At 40.4% G+C, this 26299-nt stretch overlaps 3 protein-coding genes across 7 annotated transcripts; 1 reads left to right on the top strand and 2 right to left on the bottom strand.

The window, feature by feature from the left end:
- The first annotated feature begins 2180 nt into the window (after window positions 1–2180).
- zftraf1 (zinc finger TRAF-type containing 1) lies at window positions 2181–9951 on the top strand. Of its 2 annotated transcripts, XM_026929679.3 has the most exons (5): window positions 2181–2551; window positions 2679–3073; window positions 6074–6312; window positions 6474–6685; window positions 8190–9951. In XM_026929679.3, exons 2-5 carry the CDS (start codon window positions 2777–2779, stop codon window positions 8579–8581), a joined length of 1140 nt encoding a protein of 379 aa, XP_026785480.2. In that variant the 5' UTR covers window positions 2181–2551; window positions 2679–2776; the 3' UTR covers window positions 8582–9951. The 2 variants fall into 2 exon arrangements, with proteins under 2 accessions (XP_026785480.2, XP_026785479.2); XM_026929678.3 differs by having other exon boundaries at window positions 2181–3073.
- Window positions 9952–11239: 1288 nt separating this feature from the next.
- arpp21 (cAMP-regulated phosphoprotein, 21) lies at window positions 11240–26280 on the bottom strand. 4 transcript variants are annotated; one of them, XM_026929426.3, is made up of 20 exons: window positions 25461–26280; window positions 21880–22150; window positions 21708–21752; window positions 20946–21014; window positions 20272–20380; window positions 19988–20066; window positions 19799–19858; window positions 19581–19718; window positions 19387–19486; window positions 17864–17962; window positions 17749–17786; window positions 17464–17523; window positions 16846–17018; window positions 16631–16726; window positions 16384–16538; window positions 14154–14237; window positions 13798–14031; window positions 12853–12931; window positions 12262–12380; window positions 11240–12158 (listed from the first exon to the last, which is right to left on the bottom strand). In XM_026929426.3, the coding sequence occupies exons 2-20, from the start codon at window positions 22009–22011 to the stop codon at window positions 11949–11951; spliced, it is 2079 nt and encodes a 692-aa protein (XP_026785227.3). In that variant the 5' UTR covers window positions 22012–22150; window positions 25461–26280; the 3' UTR covers window positions 11240–11948. The 4 variants fall into 4 exon arrangements, with proteins under 4 accessions (XP_026785227.3, XP_026785226.3, XP_026785225.3 ...); XM_026929425.3 differs by having other exon boundaries at window positions 12847–12931; window positions 21708–21749; XM_026929424.3 differs by having other exon boundaries at window positions 12847–12931; window positions 25461–26279.
- LOC128317293 (uncharacterized) lies at window positions 22158–24315 on the bottom strand (the record flags this gene model as incomplete). The annotated part of the gene is made up of 1 exon (XM_053228690.1): window positions 22158–24315. A coding segment is annotated over one exon (528 nt), but the record flags the coding sequence as incomplete, so codon positions are not given.
- Window positions 26281–26299: the final 19 nt, after the last annotated feature.

Below are 26299 nucleotides of genomic sequence, written 5' to 3'. Positions count from 1 at the left end.
CCTCTTGATCTGCTTTAACACAGTCTTACAGTCAATGGTACTTCCCAAGAATTTTTTGTTTGATATAAAATCTTTTTTATCGACAAGAGAATATTTATTAGTAATTTTATGCAAAAATGTGTGGCTGATCTCCAGTGTAGCAATTGGATCATATACAGTAAGGCTTGGTAAGCAAACTGCCGAGGACACAAATGATCAACAGCTGATTTCTCACTTAATCGGAATAACGTTTATTCAAATTCATTCAGTGTATTCAATACTATCAGTACCTTCAGTTTGAGATTTTTGGAGCTATAGGTCTGCAATACTTCATTTTCATTCTTTTAATATATGTATTAAAATGTGATTTCTATAAATCACCAGGCTGACAAGAAAGCATTTTACTCATATTTCTACACATATCCAGTTTTTTTAAAATTTATTTCTTATTACCATATTAGTATGCTGTTATTAAACTATTATTAAACCACCAACAAGTTCAGTCAAAGTGTCTTACTTGAGTGTCTGACACTGATTCACAAAATAATGCAACAAACTGTAAATGTACTTATAATAATCCTTTGTGTCAATTATCTTTAACAGATATCGCTTCAAACACACACATTTAACTGTCATGTTAAGTGCTAAGTGTTTCATTGTTCATTTTTGAGCTGAAAAGCCTGCTGCTAATGCACTTGGTCAATTCAGTTCACTTTCAATACAATTTTGTTTATTCTGCACTTTTAACAATAGGCATTGTCACAAAGCAGCTTTACCGAAATCCAGATGCAGATTTGAATTTAGATCCTTGTAATATTGTGATTTCTAACATTATTATTTTTAACATTATCATTCAAAAAACTAGAATAAGTGGTAACCTATTTGATTTTATGTAAGTTTAAAAAAATTGATTGGAAACAAGACTTTTTGCAACATCTGAGAAGTTAAATGTGTTTAGTCACTTAACTAAAGACACTTTCAGTTACACCCAGGAACCCTAAACCATCCTCTCTATTGTGTTATGTGACACACACACACCCACACACCCACACACACGCACAAATCATGGAAGCTACAGGATATACAGGATAGACTGTCAGTTGTCATGCCTAGGCTAGTTGAGCTTGTTAGACCACGTCTTTGGACAGAAGCAATTACTCAGTGGGACACTCTCCTGTTTCAATCCACGACAGACAAATAATGACTGAAATACAGTAAGCTGCAGAAACCATGCTGTTATTGTGAAGATACACACTCACTTGTGTTGTAATATATTTTATATGATTTAAAGAGAGCGAAGTGAGAGAAGAAATAAAAGATCAAGTTACATTTACCATCCTTTTATGCTTATTTTTGGTTCTCATAATGATGGTTACAAATCTAGCTGTGATTTTATTTTTATTTATATTTATTTATCACTATGGTGATGAAGATCACTATGAACTAATTTCGAAGTTGTCTAATTGATTGGTCACTTCGACTGCATGGTTTTAATCTAAAGAAATGAGTATAAATGATGTCAGCTTGAATCTAACCATAATTTTAATGTAACAAGGAAAAATGCTTTTAATATGATGTTTTGAATTTTAACACAGTGTAACTGGTTTGGGTTCAGGTTCTGTAGGTGAAAGGTTCAGTAATAAAAACCTCTCCTGACTATAATAAATAAATAAATACATACATACATATTTATTAATTAGACATATTTGTCAGATGTGTAATATTTATAGTATTATGGCAATTTTTTTTTTTTTTTTTACATTGGAAGGGATCTCTGGCTAGGAAAAAAAAAGTTTGAAAACCCCTGCCTTATAGAAAAGCAGCTTGCTATCAAGTTATTTTAGTTAATAGCATAACAGACCAGAAGGGTCGTTAACGCTGCCATTTTGTCGCATACATCTCGGTTTCTGGTCTGTGGTCACCTTACTGAAGCTGACCTGCAGGAGGCCGCTGCGCATGCGCGAACAAGTCCTCTTTAAAATACCCCCATAGTGAAGCTGTAATATTGACAGTCATCTGATGAAACACGGGCATGTCCCGCAGCCAATCAGAGAGCACGCAAAGGACTGACAGACACCAACCATGACACCTATGGGCAAAACACTCAGTAAACAACTATTAACCGGACACGGGATTGGCTATTAGTACCGCCCGGTTTGTGTAAGAGCGCCTCTGATTGGTGGAATCAGGACGGGACGAGGCGAGGGGACGGTGGAGGGGAGGGGGTGACAGAAAAAAAACAAAGATGGCAGTGTAGAGCTAGGGACGAACTATCGAAAAGACGATAGCAAACAGCGCAGGTTTAAGGGTTTCAGGTGAGACCGAAGTGTGTGTGTGTGAGTGAGTGAATGAGTGAGTGTGTGTGAGTGTGTGTGTGTGCTGTGCGGAAAGCAGAGAGGACGCGGAGAGGGCTAGCCCGGCCAGGTCGCACTGTCACAGCCGAATAACGGAGTCACCAGCTGGCGAGAACCAACAACAAGACTAGTTTTGTCGATGCAGGAGGAAAGCAGTGTTTCCCAGCTAGCTACATCTACTAAACATTTTCGCATATTCATATCCACGAGGAACTTCAGTAAGCCATCACATCTGCACTTCACAGCCCGACATATAGTCTGTGGTGTTTACTTTCCTCCGAAGTGGTTCCACTTTTTGTCAGGGACTCACATATGAATCGGAGCTTATTATTTACGAATACACAGTCTGTACACAGGTGAACGCGTTGTAGGCTGCTCAGCAAGTGCACACTTCCACAGTGAGTGCTAATCCTGCGTGTGCGCCTGGTCTCGGTCGGACGCGGATGTCTTCGATGGAAGAGCGAGGCGAGGTGGCGGCCGCTCCAGGCTCGTCCTCAGCCGGATTGGGTGTCGGGCCTGAGGCCGTGGCTGCAGGTGCGGGTTTATCCGGGATTCAGGAAGAATCGGGCATGCGGAGAGAGGGTTCCGGTTCCGGTTCTGGTCCAGAGACAGATCCGGACGCGCCGCCCAAAAAGCGCGTGCGGCTGCAGGAGGGCGAAGCGGGTAAGCTCGAGGAGCGCCTCTATTCCGTCCTGTGCTGCACCGTGTGCCTGGACCTACCCAAAGCCTCGGTTTACCAGGTGATCACTGACACAGCCACACCAGTGTTATTATTATTATTATTATTACATGCTCACATTATATTTGCAGATGTGCAGTCGCTACATGAGCCAGACATAGCAGGAGGAATTTTGGGCCCTGTAACAGGTTATTGCACTGGGCTTTCTGCCAGGGACAGTTTTCCTATGGTAGGGTCATGTTGGGCCTCCTGTCTGCTCAGGGCCCTTGAAATAATTCCTTCATTTACAAGGCAATACCACAAACAAACAAGCAAACAAACAAAAATAAAAATGAAGCTTTCTATAGTGTGTTTTTGAACTACACAGACCACTTAAATCCCTATAGGTTTTATAGGTGGTTGTTTTTTAGCATTAGATGTACATTAGATGTGTGATAGTTGTTAATTGTGTGTATATGTGGTGACAAACAATCAAGAAGGGAGAGGTAGTTTAATGTGACTTTAAGTGTAGTCTGACCTGCTGATGTCTTTCAAAGACAGACAAACACACACAGACACAATACTTTGTTCATTTGTTCATGTATTTTGGTGATTGCTTTGATTTTGTTTTATCTGAGGATGTGTAACAGTGACAGGGTTGCCAGGTCTGTGACTAAAGCGGCCCAATGTCTGTTGAAACCCATCCCAAAAACTATCCAATTTCAAAACCCTATGCATAGCTTTGAATGTCTATCATGGCTGTCATTGCAAAATGTATTGTAATATTCAAATTATAATATAGTTATAATTAGACAGAATTAAGTGTTATATTTCTTTTTATAATTTCATAAAGAGTTATTTTTTCCATGTTCATATTGTCATGAATAAAGACCAGCTAGGAATTAGAGTGCACCAAATTACTGGGAAATTTAGGGGTTTAGGTTTAGGAATGTGAATTAAATTACACCCTGAAGCTGTGGAATAAAAAATCGTCCCATGGCAGCAGTTTACATGTAGACCGATCGAGTAGGAAAATCGAGAACCTGGCAGCACTACTGTGAGCTGACCAGCTGTTCAGCCCAGGGGTAAACATGGCAGTTCAGCATCACATGATCGCCTTAAGCCAATCAGTGAGGAGGTCTTAAGTACCCCTCCCCCAAGAATGTTCCTCCTGTATTCCTTTAAATTAGGACATTCTTATAAACTGGTCAAAAACACAGGCGTTGAACACTTTAAACATTACTGCACACCTACTAACCCCACAGTGGGTCTTTCTTCCAAGCAACTGACGTCAGTGAGCCACTTTACAGCACTGTTAAGCTCGGAGAGGCTCAAAGTTTCAGAATGCAGTGTTTGTTTAAAACACTCAAGTGTGCTTTTATTGTCTATAAACTATGTGCAACATACACCACATCCCAAGGTCTGTGATGGTAATATTATTAAACACAAAATGCATCCTTTGTATTTTCGACTGATCTGTCCAAGAAAGTGTTTTTATCACTACTTCTTTAGTCTTCTTTTTTTTTTTCAAAGTTAAACATGTTTATTAACAGAGAAATTTATAGATTCTTTGTGCTTAGAAAAAAGCAACACTGGAGTTGTCATTTTTCACAGTGTTCCCTTTTATGATTTCTAGCTTATCTATTCACATGAACTTGGAAGTGTTTTTGTAATATTATTTTCAAAATAAAAGCATAAAACCTATTTTATTGTTCATAAGTCTTAAAAAAGAAGAACACATTAAAAAAAACAATCTGCAGAGTGTCCTACATATTTAGGTTTAATTTGTGTATTTTTGGGTGTTTACAAAGTCTATAAATATTCTTTAGTCACTGAATCTTTTTATATATGAACATTGATAGGATGAATCAGTTAATTGTCCTTGTATCATTCATCACAAATACACTCAGCTCTTAACAATCCCTCTTATACACTGTTGAAAAAAAGTAAAATACAAAGAATGATAAAGATGATCCCGTTTCAGCCTTGTGAGTCAAGGACAAGTCCATAGTGTGACGACGTCAACAGTGTAGAGGTCACGTTAAACAGTGTGGGGGCCTGGCAAAAAAATAAATAAATAAATAAAAATGAATGCTACTTTGGTAAATTTTTGTGTTACTAACAGTGGCAATTTAATTACTTAGTTATTAATTAACATTATTTGTTTGATTAATCTAACAGTTATACATATATTGTAATTAATAGCAACAATATTTGTATCTTAGTATAATCTTTAGTTATGGCTAATCCAGACAACCCTGCTTTCAGGTACAACATATAACATCGCTAATCCATGCTGTAGGCTGTTACACTCTGAAAAATGATGAGCAAGCTTACCAATTAGGATAACTTCTGCAAAAAAAGGTCTTATATTCAGTTATTAGCTAACTTAGCAAACGTTGAGCTACCTGTATATAGCCTAAAAAGCTGAGCTATTGGTAATTTGAGGAACTGCTGTGAAAATCACTAAATCTACAAGATCTAAATTATTAACATTATATTCCTATTCCTGAGCTCCAATTCCTCTAGTTTCTTTGCTGTTACATGTTTTGGAAGTTGTCATCCTTATTCCATGTCATTTCCACTACTTACTGCTGTCTTGTTTCATCTTTTCTTCCTCTTCTTATTTGCTATTCCTCTTTTGACTTCCTGTCTTCCTGTCTCACAGACATGCTAGCAAGTGTCTTTATTGGGGTTTCCTGAGGTGTTGCTGCATGGTGCCTACTAGAGGTTTTAGTGAACGTTTAGCATTTTGATCACCTAAGAAATCATCCATCAGGGGCCTCCTCAGTGTTCAGGGCCCAGGCAGTTTGTTCCATGGAATTATGACAGTTCTGTCAATCCTAACAATTCTGTGATTATAAGTTTAGATACTCATTAAGATCAGAGTAGCTATACCTTTTCATCTTCATGTATTTTATACTTTTAAGCAGTATTTTGTGTGAAATCATGTCATGTAGAGTCATGTAGCCTCTGCAAAATGGTCAAACAACAAAATGTACCAATACTTTTTACTTATCAGAACTGAAATGATTGGATGCACTGTTTGCAGTCTTTTGATTAAAGCAAGCTTCTGTGTCAGTGTACAAATGGGCACCTGATGTGTGCCGGCTGCTTCATCCACCTGCTGGCGGATGCACGGCTGAAGGAAGAGCAGGCCACGTGCCCGAACTGCCGCTGTGAGATTAGCAAGAGCCTGTGCTGCAGGAACTTGGCGGTAGAGAAAGCTGTAAGTGAACTGCCCTCGGACTGCAGCTACTGCCTCAAACAGTTCCCCCGCTCCAGCCTGGACCACCACCAGTCAGAAGAGTGCCAGGACAGGTACACACAAACACATCTTTACTCAGGCGTGTCTCACTTAGAAACACACGCTTCAGCACTCCGCTGAGCCCTCCTCTAATTACAGCGCCCCTGAATCACATGAATCATGTTTAATGTTGCTAGTGTTGCGTCTCTGATTTCTGCTTGTGGACTTTGGATAGGCTTACGCAGTGTAAATACAAGCGGATCGGCTGTCCGTGGCAGGGGCCATTCCATGAGCTCACTGCCCACGAGGTTGACTGCTGCCACCCATCTAAGACTGGCATCGAGCTGATGGGCATCCTGGACGAGATGGATCAGAGCCATCGCCGAGAGCTGCAGCTCTATAACAGCATCTTCAGTTTGCTCAGCTTCGAGAAGATCGGCTTCACAGGTACACATGTAGAAAAACAACACACAGAGTTACAACGGTTACAGCAAAGCATGCAATTATAAAAACATTTGTCTTCCTAAATATCATTAGTATTATTTAATGTAGTTTATAGGACAGTGCTGTCTGATTGGCTAGAAGCTCTTGATTAATTTTCTATATCAGCACAGCTCTGACTGTAGTGCCAGTTGTAATTCACATCATAGGTTTATATTAATGTGCTTGTTCTAAAATGTTGTTTTTTTTAATAGTAATAGCTTGTTCACAGGGACAGTGGACACTTCACGTAATCAAAGAACAATAATAATAAATGGATTAAAAAAACAGTGTATAGTCATTGATATTATGAAGTTTTCTGCAAGCAGACATTCATTTAACATTTAAGGATGCAGTCTTCAGTGTCAGTGCTTTGTCAGAATGTTTCTGCTACAGGAGAGTCTTCAGGACTGCTTTTTTTTCTCTGTAACGTGAAAGCTGTGTTTTTTGTCTTATTAACTTAAACAGACAGAAGATAGAGAGGCGGTGAGGGAATGACTGTTTATATGTGCTATAACATATGTAATAACAGGAACTAACTTGTCTTGTGGATGTTCCACAACATTAAATTGAACTATAAATGGTTATAAGCATGTGTCGTCCATTGATACATTGAAATTGTAATCATTGTCAAACTTCTGTGGTCTAAGAGGAATAAAACATGTCAGAATGTGCTGTTATTGAAAAATAATTAATATTATGGTCGAAACAGTAACTCTGCTTCACGTCATGCCGCATTACACCACCCCATAGTTTGAGTATTTTCCTATAACAGCATTCCCTGTTGTGTTTTATTTCTTGCTAAATGCCTTTATTTAATACCATAGACCCTTCATACAAAAGGCCTATTGCATTTGCTTTGGATACAGGATTTAAATAAACCCACTTGTTCAAAACAAATTATATATGAATGTGATTTAGGTTTTCACATTTAAATCGGAGGAATTGACAGCTTACTCCATTGAACCATACGTGCATTTGTGGCTACACTTAAATGACTGAAACTTTTTTATAAATGAAGTCTTTATTGTACATTATATGAAATGCACTAAATGTTTGAGAGCAAGGTAAATTGCAGTTGCAATTAAAACACTGAAAAGCTCTCACCTCTTCCCTCCCATCCCACCTCCATCCTTCCTTGTAAAGCTACATACACCTTGTAAGTTACCTTTTAGGGCAGAGGGGCAGAGCTGAGCAGGTCTGGTGGTGGTGGTGATCTAGGTTTTCTACCATATATTTGAAATAATATGATTATTACCGGTATAAAAACACTATTAAACGTTACATACTGCACCTTTAATTAGTTAATGTTTTGAGATTAACAACCTAGCTCTAATAAAGCTAATCTACGAAACAGCCTGCTTTGGTTTAAGAACATTTCAGAAAGCTCATTTATAATAGCAGATATACACCTTATAAACATAATAATACTGAATACTGAAAATGCACCCTTCACTTTGTCTGAGTGTAGAGGTGCAGTTTCGGCCATACCGCACAGACGACTTCATCACCCGTCTGTACTACGAGACGCCACGCTTCACCGTGCTCAACCAGACATGGGTGCTGAAGGCACGCGTCAACGACTCAGAGCGCAACCCCAACCTTTCCTGTAAGCGCACACTCTCCTTCCAGCTGATCCTGAAGAGCAAAGTAAACTCGACGCTGGAGTGTTCCTTCCTGCTGCTCAAGGGCCCGTACGACGACGTGAAGATCAAACCCGTCATCCAGCACCACGTCTTCTCCAACGACGCCAACGAGACGGAGTACGCGCCGCTGCCCATCAGCGACAGCGTCGAGTGCAACAAGCTGCTGGCTGCCAAAAACATCAACCTGCGCCTCTTCATCTTTCAGATCCAGAAATAGGTGGAGAATGGAGGAGTGGAGGAAGCGAAAGGAGGCAGGGAAGGAGAGGAAGGGTGAAGAAGTGACCCTGAACCACACATACCTCGACAAGAACAAGGATGAGAGAGCAAGCTATTTAGAGATGGCCTATACGACCTGCAGTCGCCTGTGTTTGTTTGTGTGTGCCTGTATGTGGTTAATGGAAATGTTTTCTGATCCTATATGGTCCAAAATGAGTGTCTGTTCATCAACAATCTGACCATTACTGATCTGTCGCTAGTTTAAAAAAACAGGACAGTCCTGACAGTGGACACCACCTTCATATTGTATGTGTGGGAGTGTGTGCATGCATACAAGTATGGATGAGAGTGAATGCGCAAGATAACCTAATCGAAGCACTACAGACAAGTCGACTATCTCAGCATGAGTGTGTGTGTGAGTGTGTGTAGATTCACTTGTGACTGTGAGACAAACAGGCTTGTTGGAGACATAATCCAGGAAGCACTGGATTTAATGTTTTTAAACAGCCTGCAGTTTAGGCAGTGTTACTCAAGACATTCTGTGGTACTGTACGTGTGTGTGTGTGTCCATGCAGTGGTTCTCTCCCGCTCAGAACCCTCCTCTCAAGGCTCACGCGCACTCACACACACGCACACGCACACACAAAATCTCAGCAGAAAATAGGCTGCACCTGCTTTAAATGTATTTTTGTAAGTGAAGGGAGACATTTTACTTGAGGTACAGCAGGTCAGGCAGCCTGAACAAAATGGCTGCTGACCTCTGAACGCAGAAGAGTGGAGTTTGCATGTTTTTATTTTTTTTCTCTTGGTGTGTTCTTAGGAGCACATATGTTTATCCCAGTAGCATTATAGTCTTGTAAACTAACTTAAGTTTGATATTTTTAACACAATTATTATTTAAGAACCTGTGAAACTTAGCTTTATATCTTATTTAGAGTTTGATTTGTCATTTCATATTTTCCTCTCTTACTTCTCACACACGCAGTCACACATCCCTGTATGGCCCATTAATGGCACCAGCTAATCCATCATTATTACTTTATTTTAACCCAAATGCATTACTGTTAGCAACAAAGAATCTACTCACCATAGAAACAGACTGCCCCCTACCTACACGCACACACACCCACACACATCAGAGAGCCAGACAGGGTCTAATCACATCCCTGTGATGTTGAACTTGACTGTAACTGATCCGTTTTGACATACTTGAATTCTTGGAGGGGGGAGAAAGAGTGAAGCTGATCTAGACAGTGTGTTCGATATCGAAGAGTCTAGTTTGAACCTGTTTCTGTATTGAAAAAGCTTTTAATTCTCACATTACACTCTGCCTGTATTTGTGCCTTTCTATTAAAGCTCATCAAAACTAAACGTCTGTGCACTGATTTGGTCAGACAATAATGGACTTTTCCAGTTACTTGAATATACCACCAATCCTAAAAAACATGAATACACTTGTGTGAATGTGTGAGAGAGTAGAAGCTGAAGTATAACAAATCATAGCTGCACCCACCATGAGTACACAATCAGTGAATTCCTGAACTGTAAGAATGTTTTTTTTTCCTAAAATATAAAGGCAAAGCATAGTTCTCAAGTCATAAACTCTACAAAGTTTGAAGGATTGTGTGATGGCCTGGCGTCCCTTTCAGTGGCTATCCTGTCTCATGCCCAGTGTTCCCAGGATGAATGAAGAAATGAAATGGACATGAAAAGGTTTAGAGGTGAAACAAACCCTGGGCCTATAGTGTTCACAGTTTCCATGTCACAATCAGCAAGAATCTAAATTGGCTCCTATTTTTCTTTTTTCTCCATTTAAAGTCAGCTTTCACTGCAGTTATAAGACATTTTGAGGAAAGGAATAAAAGCCATTATGCACATTTTTTTGTAGTTTTAATTAGACTATATCTATTAAGGACTATTAAGATGATAATGCTGAGGTGTCTATATAATAATAAACAGATTTCATCTTAATGTTTTCTATAGTTTTCAGCATGTTGTTCACAGCCCACTGTACTAAAAAAAAAAAAAATACAGACAAGGATGATTTTTGAATATTTGAGAAAGAAACATTTTACAATAAAATAAACAAGACAAGATTAAACAAGATTTTCTTGTTTAGGTCAATAGCTGTGTTGAGTAATTTTCACGTATACATGGAAAGTCTTGAGTTAGAGGCTGTGTTTGTGGAGAAGTAATTTGGCAGCTCTTTGCCTAATCAGTAAAAGGCTTTAGTATAGCTGCATTTTAGCTTGTGTTTGGTTTCTGTGATTACTAGTGTTGATTACTGTGTTACAGCTGTAATTGCATTTTAACGCTGGTTCATTATGGACCTGTTTTGAGAGATTATGTGGTCACTCATCTGGTCTGTGAGTTGAACTTCCATCCTAGGTCTCTGGGTTTGTGATTCTGTGTTGACTGTAGATTTGCACATTGAATGTTATCTCTGAATGATTGGGACTGTGGGTGAGGGCAGCAGAAGCCTTTCTTTCAGCTTTACAACCTATCAGATGGTTGCTAGACTGTACAGAATTCACTTATTTAACTCCAGGTTGCATTTATTGATGAGGCAAGAGGTAGATGTTTTAGGGTTAAAATGGACATTGACAAAAATGTGGCAGATTGTAATGAAAGTGGAAGTAAAAATGAGTTTTATTCATGATATGTAATAACTATTTTATTATAATATTAATACACACATTATTATTATCCATTGCAGTAGTAGACGTAATGCAAATAAACACAGCAGTTCTGACGCAACTGGCACAAAATATCATTCACACGTCAGTGTATGTAAAAGAAATTTTCCAATAAAACAGCATGCGAAAAACAGAAAAAGCTGGACGTGCCCGCACTGTGCCGCTGCTCTGAGTGTAGGTTGTGCTACGGAGTGATTGACACTGAAACAAACACCATAGTGTGTAGCTGGTGTTTCTGGTTCATACTGGTTCTTTCTGGCTCTTATATTTCTGTGTGTTTGTAAGAGAGACAGAGGGAGACACATTTCACATGTAAAATGCAAAGGCTATAGTTCTCCTGCATCACGATTCTCAGACCCTCCCCTACACTGTGCTACATTTTTGTGTGTGTGTGTGTGTGTGTTTGTGTGTGTGTGTGTGTGTTAGTACCAACACTGGTTCTGAGTTCTGTTGTGCATGTATGTGTGTGTGTGTGTTAGTACCAACACTGATTCTGGGTTCTATTTGTGTGTATGTGTGTTTGTGTGTGTGTTAGTACCAACACTAGTTCTGGGTTCTATTTTGTGTGTGTGTGTGTGTTAGTACCAACACTAGTTCTGGGTTCTATTGTGTGTGTGTGTGTGTGTTAGTACCAACACTGGTTCTGGGTTCTATTGTGTGTGTGTGTGTGTGTTAGTACCAACACTGGTTCTGGGTTCTGCTGCATGTATTTATGCAGCTGCCTGATTGACAGGTGATGCCCACACTGAGAGGTGGAGGTGGAGAATGGTTCAGGGGGTTGCAGTAAACCGACACTCCAGCTGGAGGCCCTGCACTCTGATTCTGCCCAGCCTGCCTGGAGACCAGCACTGAAGAGGGGTAGGACTGCAGCGGTGGGGCCATCTTGGAAAGAGAAATAAGACATATGATTAGCATGTGTAACTTATTGTGTAACATCTGGTGGCTCAGCTGTAACTGCACTCCAGCCTGATGTTCATATGATCACCTGATAGGATGATGTGGAAGGGTAGGAGCCTATGATGCTCTTCTGTGTTTGTGGTAACACCGGAGCTCCCACCATGTTTGAGTAAGCTTGTTGCTGACTCGTTAAGAGAGCAGTGTATCCTAAGAAAAGGCAAATGAGGAGGGGCAAAGTTTCAGTCAAAGCTGATTTAGTCATTAAAGCAGTGGTTGTCTACTGCCCTCCTCTGGCAAGGGTTTCACTTGCTCTAAATTGTGTCTCCGCTTTGTACATATTAGCAAATTACCCAAGTCTTCATGAAAATAGAAAATAAGCTGAGATCGATTGAAACAATATGAGACAGGGAATTTAATTCAAAAAGCTTTAAACACGAAGTTACAAAAGAGGAGTTAGGAATAATAATAATAATAATAATAATAATAATAATAATGTCAGTAATGATGTAATACAGTTTCAGGCTGCTTTAAAATGAAATGTATGGCCAATATGCTTATAACTGTGGTTATAGAACTAGCAGAATTATGAAGGACTCGTAGTAATATCATGCAATCTTAACATCATGGTTTACTGCTACTCCCTGCCAACTTTAACACAAACATATTTTCTTACCTGTACCTGTCTGTGTGTTGTAACTGGCTGGTCCGTACTGTTGAGATGTGTTGGCACACTGACCAGGGTAACTATACATGGGGGCCTTGAAGAAAGAAGATTATAAAGATGACACATGATATGCATTGTATAGGCAATTTTTTAAGGTGCATTTGCCCTGTTGCTACACTCATTGGCCATTTTCCCAGGTAAAGATGCTGTATATGTCCACTTTGTAGATATTTTTGATTACTAACTGTAGATTAATAAATACCGTCTGTTGCAATGCACAGTGTGTAAGATACTCTCTACCACCTGCAGCAACAGACCACCACAGGACCACCAGTGTCTGCATATTATGTGGATGGTGGATCATTCTCAGCATAGTGAATGTCGGCAAGCCACTGCTACGTGTGTGTCAGTGATTTCTAACACCATGTAGACTTACTGGTCACACACCTACCTTGTTTTACACCTTATAGCTGTACAGCTAGAGACTGTAGCTCAGTTTTCATTGCACGATTGTTAATAGTGTTAATAGTCTTCTAGCCCTTCATCAGTGCGCAGTTTCTGTCCACAGGACTGCTGTTCGCTGGACAGTTTTGATTCTTGGACTGTTTCTCAACCAAGGTGTGCTACTAAAGTGTTTAAAAACATCAGCAGTACTGCTGCACCTGATACACTCATACCACTGCTACACCCACTAACATGTTATTATCTTGTCAGTGTTGCTGACAGCGATCATCCACTCAAATACTATCTGCTCAGTAGTGGCACCTTTCCACTGATGGCTGACACACTGCACATAGCAACAGCATACAGTCAGTAACTGTATACCTTCAGTGCACCTATATGCTAGCTGTACTTAATAACAAGGTCAAAGTGTGTAGATACAAAATAGGTATACATAAAATAATGGAAATTTCAGTGTATTTAAAACATGGAGGACATGCATTCCAATATGATGAGCACCTGATTGCTCTGTTGGCCACAGGTTTGCGTGGGTGGGGCTGCAGGCATAGCCAGTGTCATTCCTGAGCTCATATAGCTATCTGCAGGGTAGGGTGGAGCATAATTCTGTTGGGGTTGTGAGTAGCCGTGTGTGTTCGGAGTTCCATGCAGGTAGTAGGTAGACAGGTCTGATGTTTCACCTAAAGACTGATGACTTAATGTCATGTGACTGAACTGAGATGAAAAGTCCTCCCTCTGTGGAAAGAACAACATCTTTTAAGTCCATTATAAGATATCAGTGATGAGTGTAAATATCAGAGTTCACAATACTCATTGCAAATATGTACAAATCTAGACACAAAGGCTTAGGCACATACACTCTGCTCTGGGGTGTGGAACTGTGAGGGAGAGACTGTTAACACTTGCTGGGGAGGAAGGTACGTCATAGAGGAGTACTGAACCTGAGCGACAGAGGGAGATGGAGTTTATGTTCATAATTTTCCTTAACACCAAGTCACAAATGTTACAGGGAATGTTGAAAATCCCCCAAATTCTTAATGATGCGGAAACACAAATGAATACATATAACCAGTGGGATCAGACTTCTATATTCTTCACTCTCATAACTACATACATTACCTATAAATTTCATTGCAGCCACTAAATAATTCATAATATTTACTGAATAATATGTATTAAGATGAATAGCTGAACAATAAGCAAAGATGTTAAAACAACCCTGTAATCTGTCAGTGGAGTTCAGGCAGTGAGGCAGAAAGTAAAAAAAATAGATGCAATTTTTAAAATCAATAGATCTATTAAATATTTCTGATTACAGTTATCAGTTAGTTTCGGTCCACTAATTTGATTAGACAAGCAGCGTTCCAAGAGTGCTGATATTTAGTATAACAGCACTGGGACATTTGACTGTTTGTATCACTCCACTTGTCTGTGTTCACAACATAAAATTCCAATTTTAGCAATAATTTGTTACAGTGAAACCGTTACTACACCACAGGCTGTCAGTCAGTCTGTGTACTGCATAGCAACACGCAATGCTATATCCAGCTGTGACTTCTTTGGGAACTATTTTTTAATGACTGAGAGAAAATATTTGCCCAACTGTCAGTTATTCAATATTAATTTCTTATTTATAGATCTGTTGTATAAAAGCAATATCACACTCGCGATGCTGTTATACTGAATAGGTTATTTATGCTTCAGCTTTTGTCTCAATAGACACTAGATAATATACAGTGATAATAATAATAAGAATAAGAATAAGCAGAAGAAGAAGACAGATTTTCTGTGATAAAGGACAAAATAGCCTAAGCATAAAATTCCATTTTTGACCCTAGAACTTTACACAGGTACTGAAGGGAACCTATACCATATTACTGTCAAAAGCTCCCTGTGCTGTGGTCTGTTCTTAAGGCTGTTGGAGCTGGTTAAGTTCCAGCAATACAAGTTTGTAATCTAGGTGCTGGTTAACTCAACACACACCTGTTAATCACCTGTAATCATCAACTATACCCTTTTAAAGATCAATTGAAAAACTTAACTAGTACAAAACACATTTATCTTAAGAATTACTTGTAAGAGATATTACATAAAATGAACTCTTATGGACTACTGCTCAAAAAATGACCAGGAATGTAACCTGAAGGATACAAACAGCATTACTGACTGATATGAGAGTAGGAATGGTTAGTAATTGTAGTTTGCTAGCCATTAGAGGGCATCAGAGACAGTTATACTTCACTTTTATATTGCTGTCATGTGCACCATATACACTTACTGACCACTTTATTAGGAACACCAATACATCTGCTCATTCATACAATTATCCAGTCAGCCAATAATGTGGCAGTGGAGCAACGCACAAAATCATGCGGATACAGGCCAAGAGCTTCAGTTACTGTTCACATCAAACATCAGAATGGGGGAAAATGTGATCTATGTGACTTTAACTGTGATGGGCTGGTTTAAGTATTTCAGAAACTGCTGATCTCTGGGGATTTTCACTCACAACAGTCTCTAGAGTTCACACAGAATGGTGTGAAAAACTAAAAAACAGCTAATGAGCAGCAGTTCTGCAGGCAGAATAGACTTGTTGATGAGAGAGGTCAGCTGGTTACTTTCAGCTCAAACCAGTCTGGTTATTCTCCTCTGACCTCCCTTATCAACAAGACGCTCACAGAACTGCTCCTCACTGGATTTTTTCCCCACACCATTCTGTGTAATCTCTAGAGACTGTTGTGTGTGAAAATCCCAGGAGATCAGCAGTTTCTGAAATACTCAAACCAGCCCATCTGGCACCAAAAATCATGCCATGGAGATCGCATTTTTCCTCATTCTGATGTTTGATGTAAAAATTAACTGAAGCTCTTGACCTGTATCTACATAATTTTATGAATTGCGCTGTTGCCACATGATTGGCTGATTAGATAATTGCATGAGTGAGCAGGCATACAGGTGTTCCTAATAAAGTGACCAGTGAGATACACACACACACACACACACACACACACACACACACACACACACACACACACACACACATATGGTCTGTTAATAAGCACTATCACTGTGACAAGCTCTTTTTACCTGTGGAAGAGCATGGCTCATCACTGGTTGCTGCTGTGGCTGGGGAGGGGGCGGGGCCTGTGGCTGCATTGTGTTTAGCTGATTGCTCAGTGGCTGCTGGCTCACTGGTGGATTGTAAACAGCTGGAGTTCCATCGGGATTCAAATATGGCTGTCCTAAAACATCAGGCACATCATCATCAGGCATCAGGAATCACTGGCTCACTGATATGTATGTTTTAGTCTCTGTATAGTGTATGTCTGTATACCTGTGTTTGGGTTGAGTAGGATAGTCCCAGGCAATATGGAGGACTCTGCTGGCCCCAGAACATAGGCAGAACTGTTACTGGCTGCTGCCTCTGTCACTGGAACAATAACAAATAAAGTAAAAAATAAATAGTATGCTTAATTATGCTACTATTATTATATGTTGAATCAGTTTCTGTAAAATTGGGGCACATTGTGGATAAAGTATTTCTTATACCTGGCATGCAGAGTTTGGGATTGTTGTCTGAGTGCGAGTGTGTGGGTTTGGAGCTCCAAGTGGAACTGTCTGAGTCAGTGCTGCTCCAGGGTCGAGGGTCATTCCAGTGACAATCCAGCTCAAAGCTGCTCTGTCTGCTGCCTGACAGCCTGCCAGAACCATCCCTGGTACCCCTGCACACAAACACGTACGAGCTATGCTACTCTCTTAGATACATCACTTTCGAGTCAATAAAACTAATATTTCATATAATACACACAAAGTTCGATTCAGATGAACTTGTTAATTCAAATAAACAGTTCATTTATAAGTCTGATATCACTAGTAGGTTATTGAGCCCAGCGTGCAACAACCTGATAATCTCAGTCTCAGATAGTATTCTGTTTTCTCTTCGGGTCCTGATTAGTTAGACATGTGTGTGTGTGTGTGTGTGTGTGCATCTGTTTTTTTAAAAGAAGTGACAGGATCACCTAGCAGTAATATGAAGCTAAGTGTGCCTAACATAGCACTGTATTTCATGTAATACTTTTACATGTCCTTAAATATCTTACACAAGAAAGTGTGGACTGCAGAATGTCACTCATCAGTTCAAGGGACTTTTATGTCTCTCACACTAACCTAAAGAGCTGTCTCCTCCTTTGAGTCTCACTGTGTATATTACAGCAGTCCTCTGGACCTCTGCAGACACGGGAAAAAAGAGAAAGAGCAGGAGAGAGTGAGAGTGTAACATTAGACACGGTTGCAGGGCTTCATCTAACATTTCACCTCCTTGTTAATAATAAAGTTCGTGTTAATAATGGAGCAAACATTTCATGGAATGATGGCAGTGTGTATACTTTACCTTCAAATTGGGAACGTGATGATGGAAACAAACATTAATAGAGGGTACAAAGCAATATTTACCTGGTCTCAATGTAAACACTCTGAGCAGGAAAGGATGACTAAAAGGGAGAGAGGATATTTTAAGTATGGTGTGTACTTTGACGATTGAGTGTATTTGACATGTACGTTCACTCACATCCTGGGAGAAGATTCTCTCTCTGACTTTCTGATACTCTTCTTCTCTCTCCTCGAAAGACTTACTCCTCATTTGCTCCTTCAGCCGTGGCACCCTCAGCTACAAAATACACCAAAATACAACCATTAAAGTCTATAATTAGTGACACCCTGAGCTAACTGTTGGCTGTGGGATGTATTTGTGTATCCAAACATTGCCCATAGTTTGGCACATTAGCACTAGTCAGCCTAAGTCGACAAAGTCAATTAAGCGTGTTGAATGTGTCAGAGGCTTGCAGGAGAGAGAAATGTCATTTTATTAATTTTTAATTTCCTAATTGTGATGTAGCTATGACTTTTTATTTTCAAAAGAGTGTTAAAGTACAATGCTTCATTTGCCAGCAGACATCTAAACAGATAAACAATGGCCTGAAAACTGCTTATCTGTTTAGTTATGCTGCTAATCACACACTACCACAATAAATAATGAAAAAATAGTCCATCATTATAGGTTATACTCTTATAAAAAGACTAAATCTAGAATCTTAAGGTTTTCTTCAGGCTGTCTCTCTTGGGGAAACTTAACAAGTCCCAAATAGAACACTTTTACACCCTATTTAGTACTCTGGTGTGTGATTTGACATACAGACCTTTTTTGTGATAGTGATTCTTACAACTGTCTTTTTTTTATTATGGATATAAACTGCCACCTCCTGGTATTATATTTTATCATACCACAGTGCTGTTAAATTCTCGATTCTGATTGGTCAGAAGGTGTTGATTAATTTTCCATAACAGTGGCTCTGAGAGTAGTAAGGCAAAATACTGGCTTATACTGGTTCCAAAACATCATTCTTTAGTAACAACTCATTCACAGGGACGTGTATAGTGGACTCTCAATGCAATCTAAACTAATAATAATAACTACTACTAATAATAAATATGATGAAGGTTTTTGTAGAGAAGCATTTATTTAATATTTATGAAAGGACGCTCCAGCATCAGTGCATTGGAACGATCAGCAGTTTTCCGCCACAGCAGAGTTTACAGTTTGTGGTCTCATAGATATATGACAAGCTGCATTTTTTGTCTCATTAACTTCAAGAGAGAGAAAAAAGAGATGGTGAGAGAACGGCTGTTTAAGGTTGTTATAACGTTTTTCATGGACGTTCACAACATTAAAAGTAAATATGAGCTGATAAGAGTATGAAGCGTCATTCTTTAATAAAAGGATAAGAGGAAAAAAATATAATCAGCTTCGAAATGGTGCATCACAACACCCCACCATTTATTATTTTTCTATAACAACGCGGCCCATCGCTCTTTACTTCTTACTTATCTCCTTTCATACAGGATTTGCACATCAGCAAACAACTATTGGGATTGTGGTGTGTTCAAGTGCAACTTTTCAGAGAAGATGGAAGGCAACAATCGGCCTTGGTTGGTGCGAGGTTCTTCTACATCTGCACAGGGCTCGCACAAAATATTTGCGATCATTTTGATAAAGAACAAAGTGATCAAGTGTGTGTATGTGTGTGTGTATACCTGACTGTCCTCTTTCTCCTGGCTGTTGTCTCTCTTTAGTATTGACCTTTTTTCTTCGGTTCTCTCCTCCTGGACATGTTCCGCAAACCGCTGCTCTGGTCTGAAAAAAAAAATACACATCAATACATTCATTACTTGTACTTACAAGTACACTAAAATAAACTGGCAAACAAGTAAACACACAGTAAACACACATCCTGGAGTTGCTGGCTTTGTTGATAATGACAGCTTTTCCACTGTGATCCACGTTGTGCTCTAGTCCAAAATACGCCGCAACTCGGTGAACCAGCATCCTGTGATAGGATGACATCTGAGGAAACTTCTTATAAGAGCTGCAATAGAAGAGCAGGTTATACATTTTAAAATGAATATGTTGTGTGAATTATACAGTAGAAAACTGACATAGTCTTACCAGTTGTCTGTCATAAAGTCAGTCATGTCTTGCTCCAGTTTCAGCAGCATCAATCTGTCCCTGCAGGCCAAAACAAAATAACATGACAAGGTATGTATTTTTGTTAATAAGAAGGGGAAAAAAAGTAAAATGGGGGGCCAGCCACAAGCATCTTCATCTGTGTCAACTGTCAACACACACACACACTACCTTGGACTGCTCTTTAGAGTAGTAATCAGAAACTCTTCCAGATCAATGCCTGTTGAGTCTGTGTACTCCAGACTTGATTCTGAAACACATGCAAATACAATTCATTTACACGCATGTGACACCATGTGAATCCAGACACTGTTAACTGACATCAAATATACATAAATGATCTCTCTCTCTCTCTCTCTCTCTCTCTCTCTCTCTGTCTGTCTCTCTCGGACACACACAAACACACACGAAAACACTTATGCAAACACATGTTTTCAGACACACACACTAATGACCTTTGGATAAACTTGGTTTTTTCATGGTGTTGCCGTCCTTGCATTTCTCCTGTTGCTCTTCTTCGCACTCTGAAGTGTTGGCTGTCAGTGAACTTTCACCCTCAGGCCCCTACAGGACACAACCACACACTCTGTTTTGTCACTATCTCTGTCACTCTGCTCACATATAGCATCATCGCTGGCAGAAATGAAGAAATTACTGGTCTGTTCACAGTTTGGTGCGTCACTCTTGGCCCTTGTCAGCACTAGTTGATCATGTTAAATGTGATGCATGTGGAACAATGACCTACAGTTGGATCATTGAAACACATTTACAGTGGTGTGTAACGGGAAGCTAGGCAATGGTAACTATGGTGCTAAATGGTATGTTAAAACACTATGCCACTATAGATACTAATATACTGGAAGGTTGTGTACTATTTTATCATACTGTTTAGAATCGTAGTATTTGGGACACAGACCTTGTGTGATATTAAGTCTTCGCAGTTATTTCCCGTCAAGCAAGCACAGAATTTGTTAGTATGTCAGCTGTCTGCTGTAGATTTTGTGGTTTGTTGGAGTGCAACTTTTCACAGAAAACATGAATCAGTCATCCTTGGTATGTCAGGGCCATACACCTGCATGACCCCCTATCAACCTAAAAGCTCGACTTAGAGATGTGTTTTTACTCTTACCTTGCTGCTTGATTCAGTGGAGGAAGCGTCATCACACACAGCTGCACTCCTGATTAGTTTCCCTTTGGCCTGAAGTAAAACGTACAATGACTAAACAGCACATAATGCATACTTTTATTTACAAATCCACGTTGCACATTACTTCTTTAGCTCTGCTCTTAGGTTTACATATAAATGCAATATTGGTAAAGCACTCATTAAACTTTCTACATTGGTTTTCTTCATGTCACATCCCAGAGACAATCTTGCATAAGTTCACAGGCTTATTCAGTATGTCAAAAGATCTATTAATCACCAAACTGGTGCTGGAACCAGAGTAACCACTAGCCTGTGCAATGTTTTCATCTCAACACCTCAGCATTATCTAAGAGGGTTTCTCAACTCCACTCCTACAGACATACTGCCCTGTACGGAATCATGGTTTTATAACTCCAAACACACCTGAAGAGTTTAATAATTAGCTGACGAGCTGAATCAGGTAGGGAGTTGCCAAACCATACAACTATATACTGTTCTATAGTAATTATTTTGAGCAGTAATGTAATGCAGTCTTTGAAATAAGTCTTGGTTTTTGGATGGTTCACCTCCATTACAGTGTATCTTCAACATTATTCTCTGCAATAAGTCAAACACACAGTCATTTTAAATGTAGAGCATACATACAAAAGAACATGCAATATTTGTGCTATGTTCCGCCTGACATGCTTTCCTATTTAAAGGATTTTATCAGACATTTTATTAGTATACACTATGTCGACCTACCTTCTGGTTTCTTTTAAGCTGCCCTTGGTGTGCATCTGTCTTCTGCTGTTTAGGAGAAGAGAAGAAGAATGAAATAATGTTCATAATAGGAAAGGAAGAGTAGAAAAGGAAGGGTAAATCCACACTATGAGAGACAACATTGGAAAATCAGGACATAGCAAGTCCTCGTCACCTTCTCCTCCACTGAATTACTGCCGTGGCAATCCTCCTCCTTCATTTCCATAGTGCAGCATGTAGGTGGTGTCCCCCTCTCCGTGATGGACTCTGAGAGTACCTTTTTCTCTTCAGTTTCTACGTCACACATCTTGACACTTAAAAGTTCACAAGTTGTAAAAGCTACCAGTCATTTATCCCATAACTGACTGTGGAACTTGAACACATCAGCTGTTTGCTCTCCTCAGTCAGCAGATAAATTAATAGATTCCCTCCTTTCTTCGATGGAGCTGTGTGAAAAAGACATCTGGGATAGTGTGGTGCTTTGAAATAAAAAGGCATCCAGAACCAACAGAGACTCAAACACAGATGATATCATTTCATATATTATATTAAAACAACTGGCTTACATCATGCAGGAGATTCATTATTATAAATCAGTGTTGTTGGTCCATGGCTGAAATTAACATACAGTGTAAGTGAGACACAAGCTACATGCCAAACTGCATATTATCTTTCTAAACATTTCTTCACCACACAAAGTAACAACTGGTTGCATACTATTTTGACATACTATTGTTTTTATTACTGTTTTGGGACTTTCCCACAGCATTCTACTGAATGTGCTAGCAAACTCAACACTACACTAAGTGTAAAGATTTCTAAGTGATCTTCCAACTGCTCTCTTCATGTGTTGATGTGCATGCCACATTTATTTCAGTCCAGCATTGAAAACACAGGCGAGTATGTCAATACATTAAACAATGAATCAGCATTTTCTTGCTCAGGTATTGAACAACGGGTTACAAAGCTTGGCTCATTTCAAAGGAGACATCTGAAACCTCTTGCTGCCATCACAATGAAATGTTTTGCTCCTTTTCTTCCTCATATTCTTAGTCAGAACAGCTGAATTTTGGAACTTGAGTCTATTAAGGACTATTAAAAAACATTGTGGGTCTGCTATGAGTATTAATATCTACTGGGTGGTTCTATTAAAAAATGGGCTGTGAGTTGAAGAGGCAGAAAATAAGTAAATTTTTAAAGTAAATATCATCTGGAGTGTGTTACATAGACACTCCAGAATAATACAAAAATGACTGAAATTAATAAGGCATGAGTTTCTAATTCATTCTGATACAGGGAGCCCCAAAGCCTGGTGATCCAGAGACTCCAAATGGAAACTCAGGTTATAAGATAAAGCACTGTTAGTACTCTTTTGACATGAACCGTCAGTCCATTTTTGTTTCAAATTTGGCTCAAATTTGTGCAGTGAACACTCTTTTTGAGATTCAGACTGTTGTGTGGTTTGACCTAATTCATCACTTGAAATGAGTTATCTCACAAATCTAAGCATGCTGCTTTTTAGTTTTTTTATTTTAAAAACCTCAGAAGCACATATGAGCACTTTGCCCCTCACCTAACATAGGACTGCTAGGAAGTCATGTGGAGAATGTATCTGGCCTCCACTGTTATGTCTCTGATATCTCATAACACACATACCCACATCACTTCCATACTCTCTCTCTCTCTCTCTCTCTCTCTCTCTCTCTCTCTCTCTCAATGTTTTTTTTTCAAAGCAGATCATTGGCATGATTGTTTATGTGCAATATTGCAAAAGCATCAATATAGAAAAGAATTTTTAAAAAAAAACAGCAACAAAATGCAAGGTGCCACTGGAGGACAAAAATATAAGGGTTACAATAGTTAGCTTGATGGATAAATTGACACTAGCTTGATCCTCTCTCCCTCTCGTAACACCGCCCCCCCCCTCCTCCTCTCTCTCTCTCTCTCTCTCTCTATTTGGGAGGTGAACAGGTGCCACAGCCAGCAAAATTCTGCCGGAGAGATCTTGTGAAAGATATGATTACCGGCCAACTGTGTGATCTCTGGAAAAGGGAAGAGAATGGTAACACCGCGTACAGACACATTATAACACTGTGTTTGATGTGCAGCCCAGTGTGGGTGTGGGGGGTGCAGGGGTGCTAAGGGTGGCGGGGTTAGTGGTTGGGGAGTAAGGATGGGGAGGTTGGTGGTGGTGGTGGTGGAGTGGAGGGGTGTTTGGAGAGTTGGAAATTGAAGTTGCTGGTGGGATGGGGGTGGTTGGGGAGTAAGGATGGGAAGGTTGGTGGTGGTGGAGTGAGGATGGGGAGGTTGGTGGTGGTGGAGTGGGGGGGTGGTTGGAGAGTGAGGATGGGGAGGTTGTTGGTGGTGGAGTGGGGGGGTTGTTAGGGAGTGAGGATGGGGAGGTTGGTTGTGGTGGAGTGGGGGGGTTGTTGGGGAGTGAGGATGGGGAGGTTGGTGGTGGTGTAGTGGGGGGGTTGTTGGGGAGTGAGGATGGGGAGGTTGGTTGTGGTGGAGTGGGAGGGTTGTTAGGGAGTGAGGATGGGGAGGTTGGTGGTGGTGTAGTGGGGGGGTTGTTGGGGAGTGAGGATGGGGAGGTTGGTTGTGGTGGAGTGGGGGGGTTGTTAGGGAGTGAGGATGGGGAGGTTGGTTGTGGTGGAGTGGGGGGGTTGTTGGGGAGTGAGGATGGGGAGGTTGGTGGTGGTGGAGTGGGGAGGTTGTTGGGGAGTGAGGATGGGGAGGTTGGTGGTGGTGTAGTGGGGAGGTTGTTGGGGAGTGAGGATGGGGAGGTTGGTGGTGGTGTAGTGGGGGGTTGTTGGAGAGTGAGGATGGGGAGGTTGTTGGTGGTGGAGTGGGGGGGTGGTTGGAGAGTGAGGATGGGGAGGTTGGTGGTGGTGTAGTGGGGGGGTGGTTGGAGAGTGAGGATGGGGAGGTTGGTGGTGGTGTAGTGGGGGGGTGGTTGGAGAGTGAGGATGGGGAGGTTGGTGGTGGTGTAGTGGGGGTCCAGTCACACTGTAGCCGGTGAATTGAAGTGGAGTCGCATTCCAGGTTATGGCCGGCGCGTGCTATATTTGTATCTCCGTGACGCACACCGAGCTGAGCAGCTGCACTCTGTAAAAAGCAACCCAAAGACCCGAGCTACTGTTCAACATGGACACAAGACTAGCCAGAGTCTGGAGCAGAACTTCACTAACTTTATACACTACTAACAAATCACTGGACAGATAATCTAATGAAAAAAAGTTAACTACTAAAAGGCTCACTGATAACATCTTTCCCACGTGACCGCTTCACTCACTGTACATCAGTTCAAGCTACTATCCAACAAATCAGCAAAACTTTTTTTTTTGAGGAATTGGTCCTCATTTAGCGTGAAAAAAAAAAAGACAAAAAAAAAAAGACTCCTTCACTAACTAATAAATATTAAGCATTTATTGGCTTTTTATTCCTGATGTGTCCAATCACAGAACCAAAACATCTACATCCTGTTAAAATGCTGCATTTTATATCAGATTAGCAGCAGGTCTCGTAGCCTATTCAAATCACTGTAAGATCTAAATTCTAAAACATTACTTATGCTTGTTTCTGTAATGCTGAATATCAGATGAGGTAATGAGGGATTAGTAGTCTGGCATCATTTCCATGAATGCATTCAGTGAATTAGGATTAGAACTGTCAGAACTAAATACCAAGTTTCCTCCATGTAGTTTGTAGTCAGTTTTCAGCTGAATTCATTCAAAACATCCAGACTTTGCTTACCGTGAGGATGAGGATGAGGATGAGGAGAGTCAGTGGAGAGCCGAGTCAGGAGTCAGGAGTCAGAACACTGCAAGGCTGAGTGAGATTAGTGCAGGGAATGACAGCACGAGGAACTGAGCTGCCCGAGTTTGTTCTGTTTGTGACAGCGTTTTTAAGCGCCCGAGCTTTCAACACGACCTAATAAACACACACACACACGCACGCAAGCACACACACACACACACACGCACGCAAGCACACACACGCACGCACGCACACAAGCGAGCGCACGCGCGATATAGCGAAACCCTGCGCAGTCGAATGCACCTGTCAGGCAAAAGGAAACGGAAGAGTGAAAGAAATGAACAAACGAGAGTGCTAGCTGAGCACAGGCTTGGCAAAGTGAACTACAGTGACACAGCTCAGTGTTTGCTCTCAACACACCCGATCTAATCTAATGTTAGCTCATTTTTCAGAAGTTTGTGTGGTGCAGTTGTGAGAAGGTGTCTCACACATCTCTAAATGCTGCATGGAAAAGTAGCAATTCACCGCTAGACACACTGCCAACGTCATCAAGCACACGAGGTGGTAGCCACCAAACCCCAAACACCTGTTAGATGAGGAGTTGTAAGTCTCTCAACCCCCCACTTTTCTTACACATCACGGAAACCCATCAGTGCACTTGCAGCATGCTCCGCTTTTTTGTGTGAAGCTGTACAAAGAAGGACAGAAACATGAAATCAATGAAGGGAAGATGTGATCATTATCCCATCAGTGTCTCAGAAGCTTCAAAAGAACTAGTGATGACACCACTTCTCTACTGCTCCCCTGTGTGTGTGAGAGCTTCCAGCATGCACCTA

This window comes from Pangasianodon hypophthalmus, chromosome 23 (genome assembly GCF_027358585.1).
Source record: "Pangasianodon hypophthalmus isolate fPanHyp1 chromosome 23, fPanHyp1.pri, whole genome shotgun sequence".
Classification (NCBI taxonomy): Eukaryota; Metazoa; Chordata; class Actinopteri; order Siluriformes; family Pangasiidae; genus Pangasianodon; species Pangasianodon hypophthalmus.
Note: the sequence above shows the minus strand (reverse complement) of the source record. Positions and strands in the feature narration are given on the sequence as shown.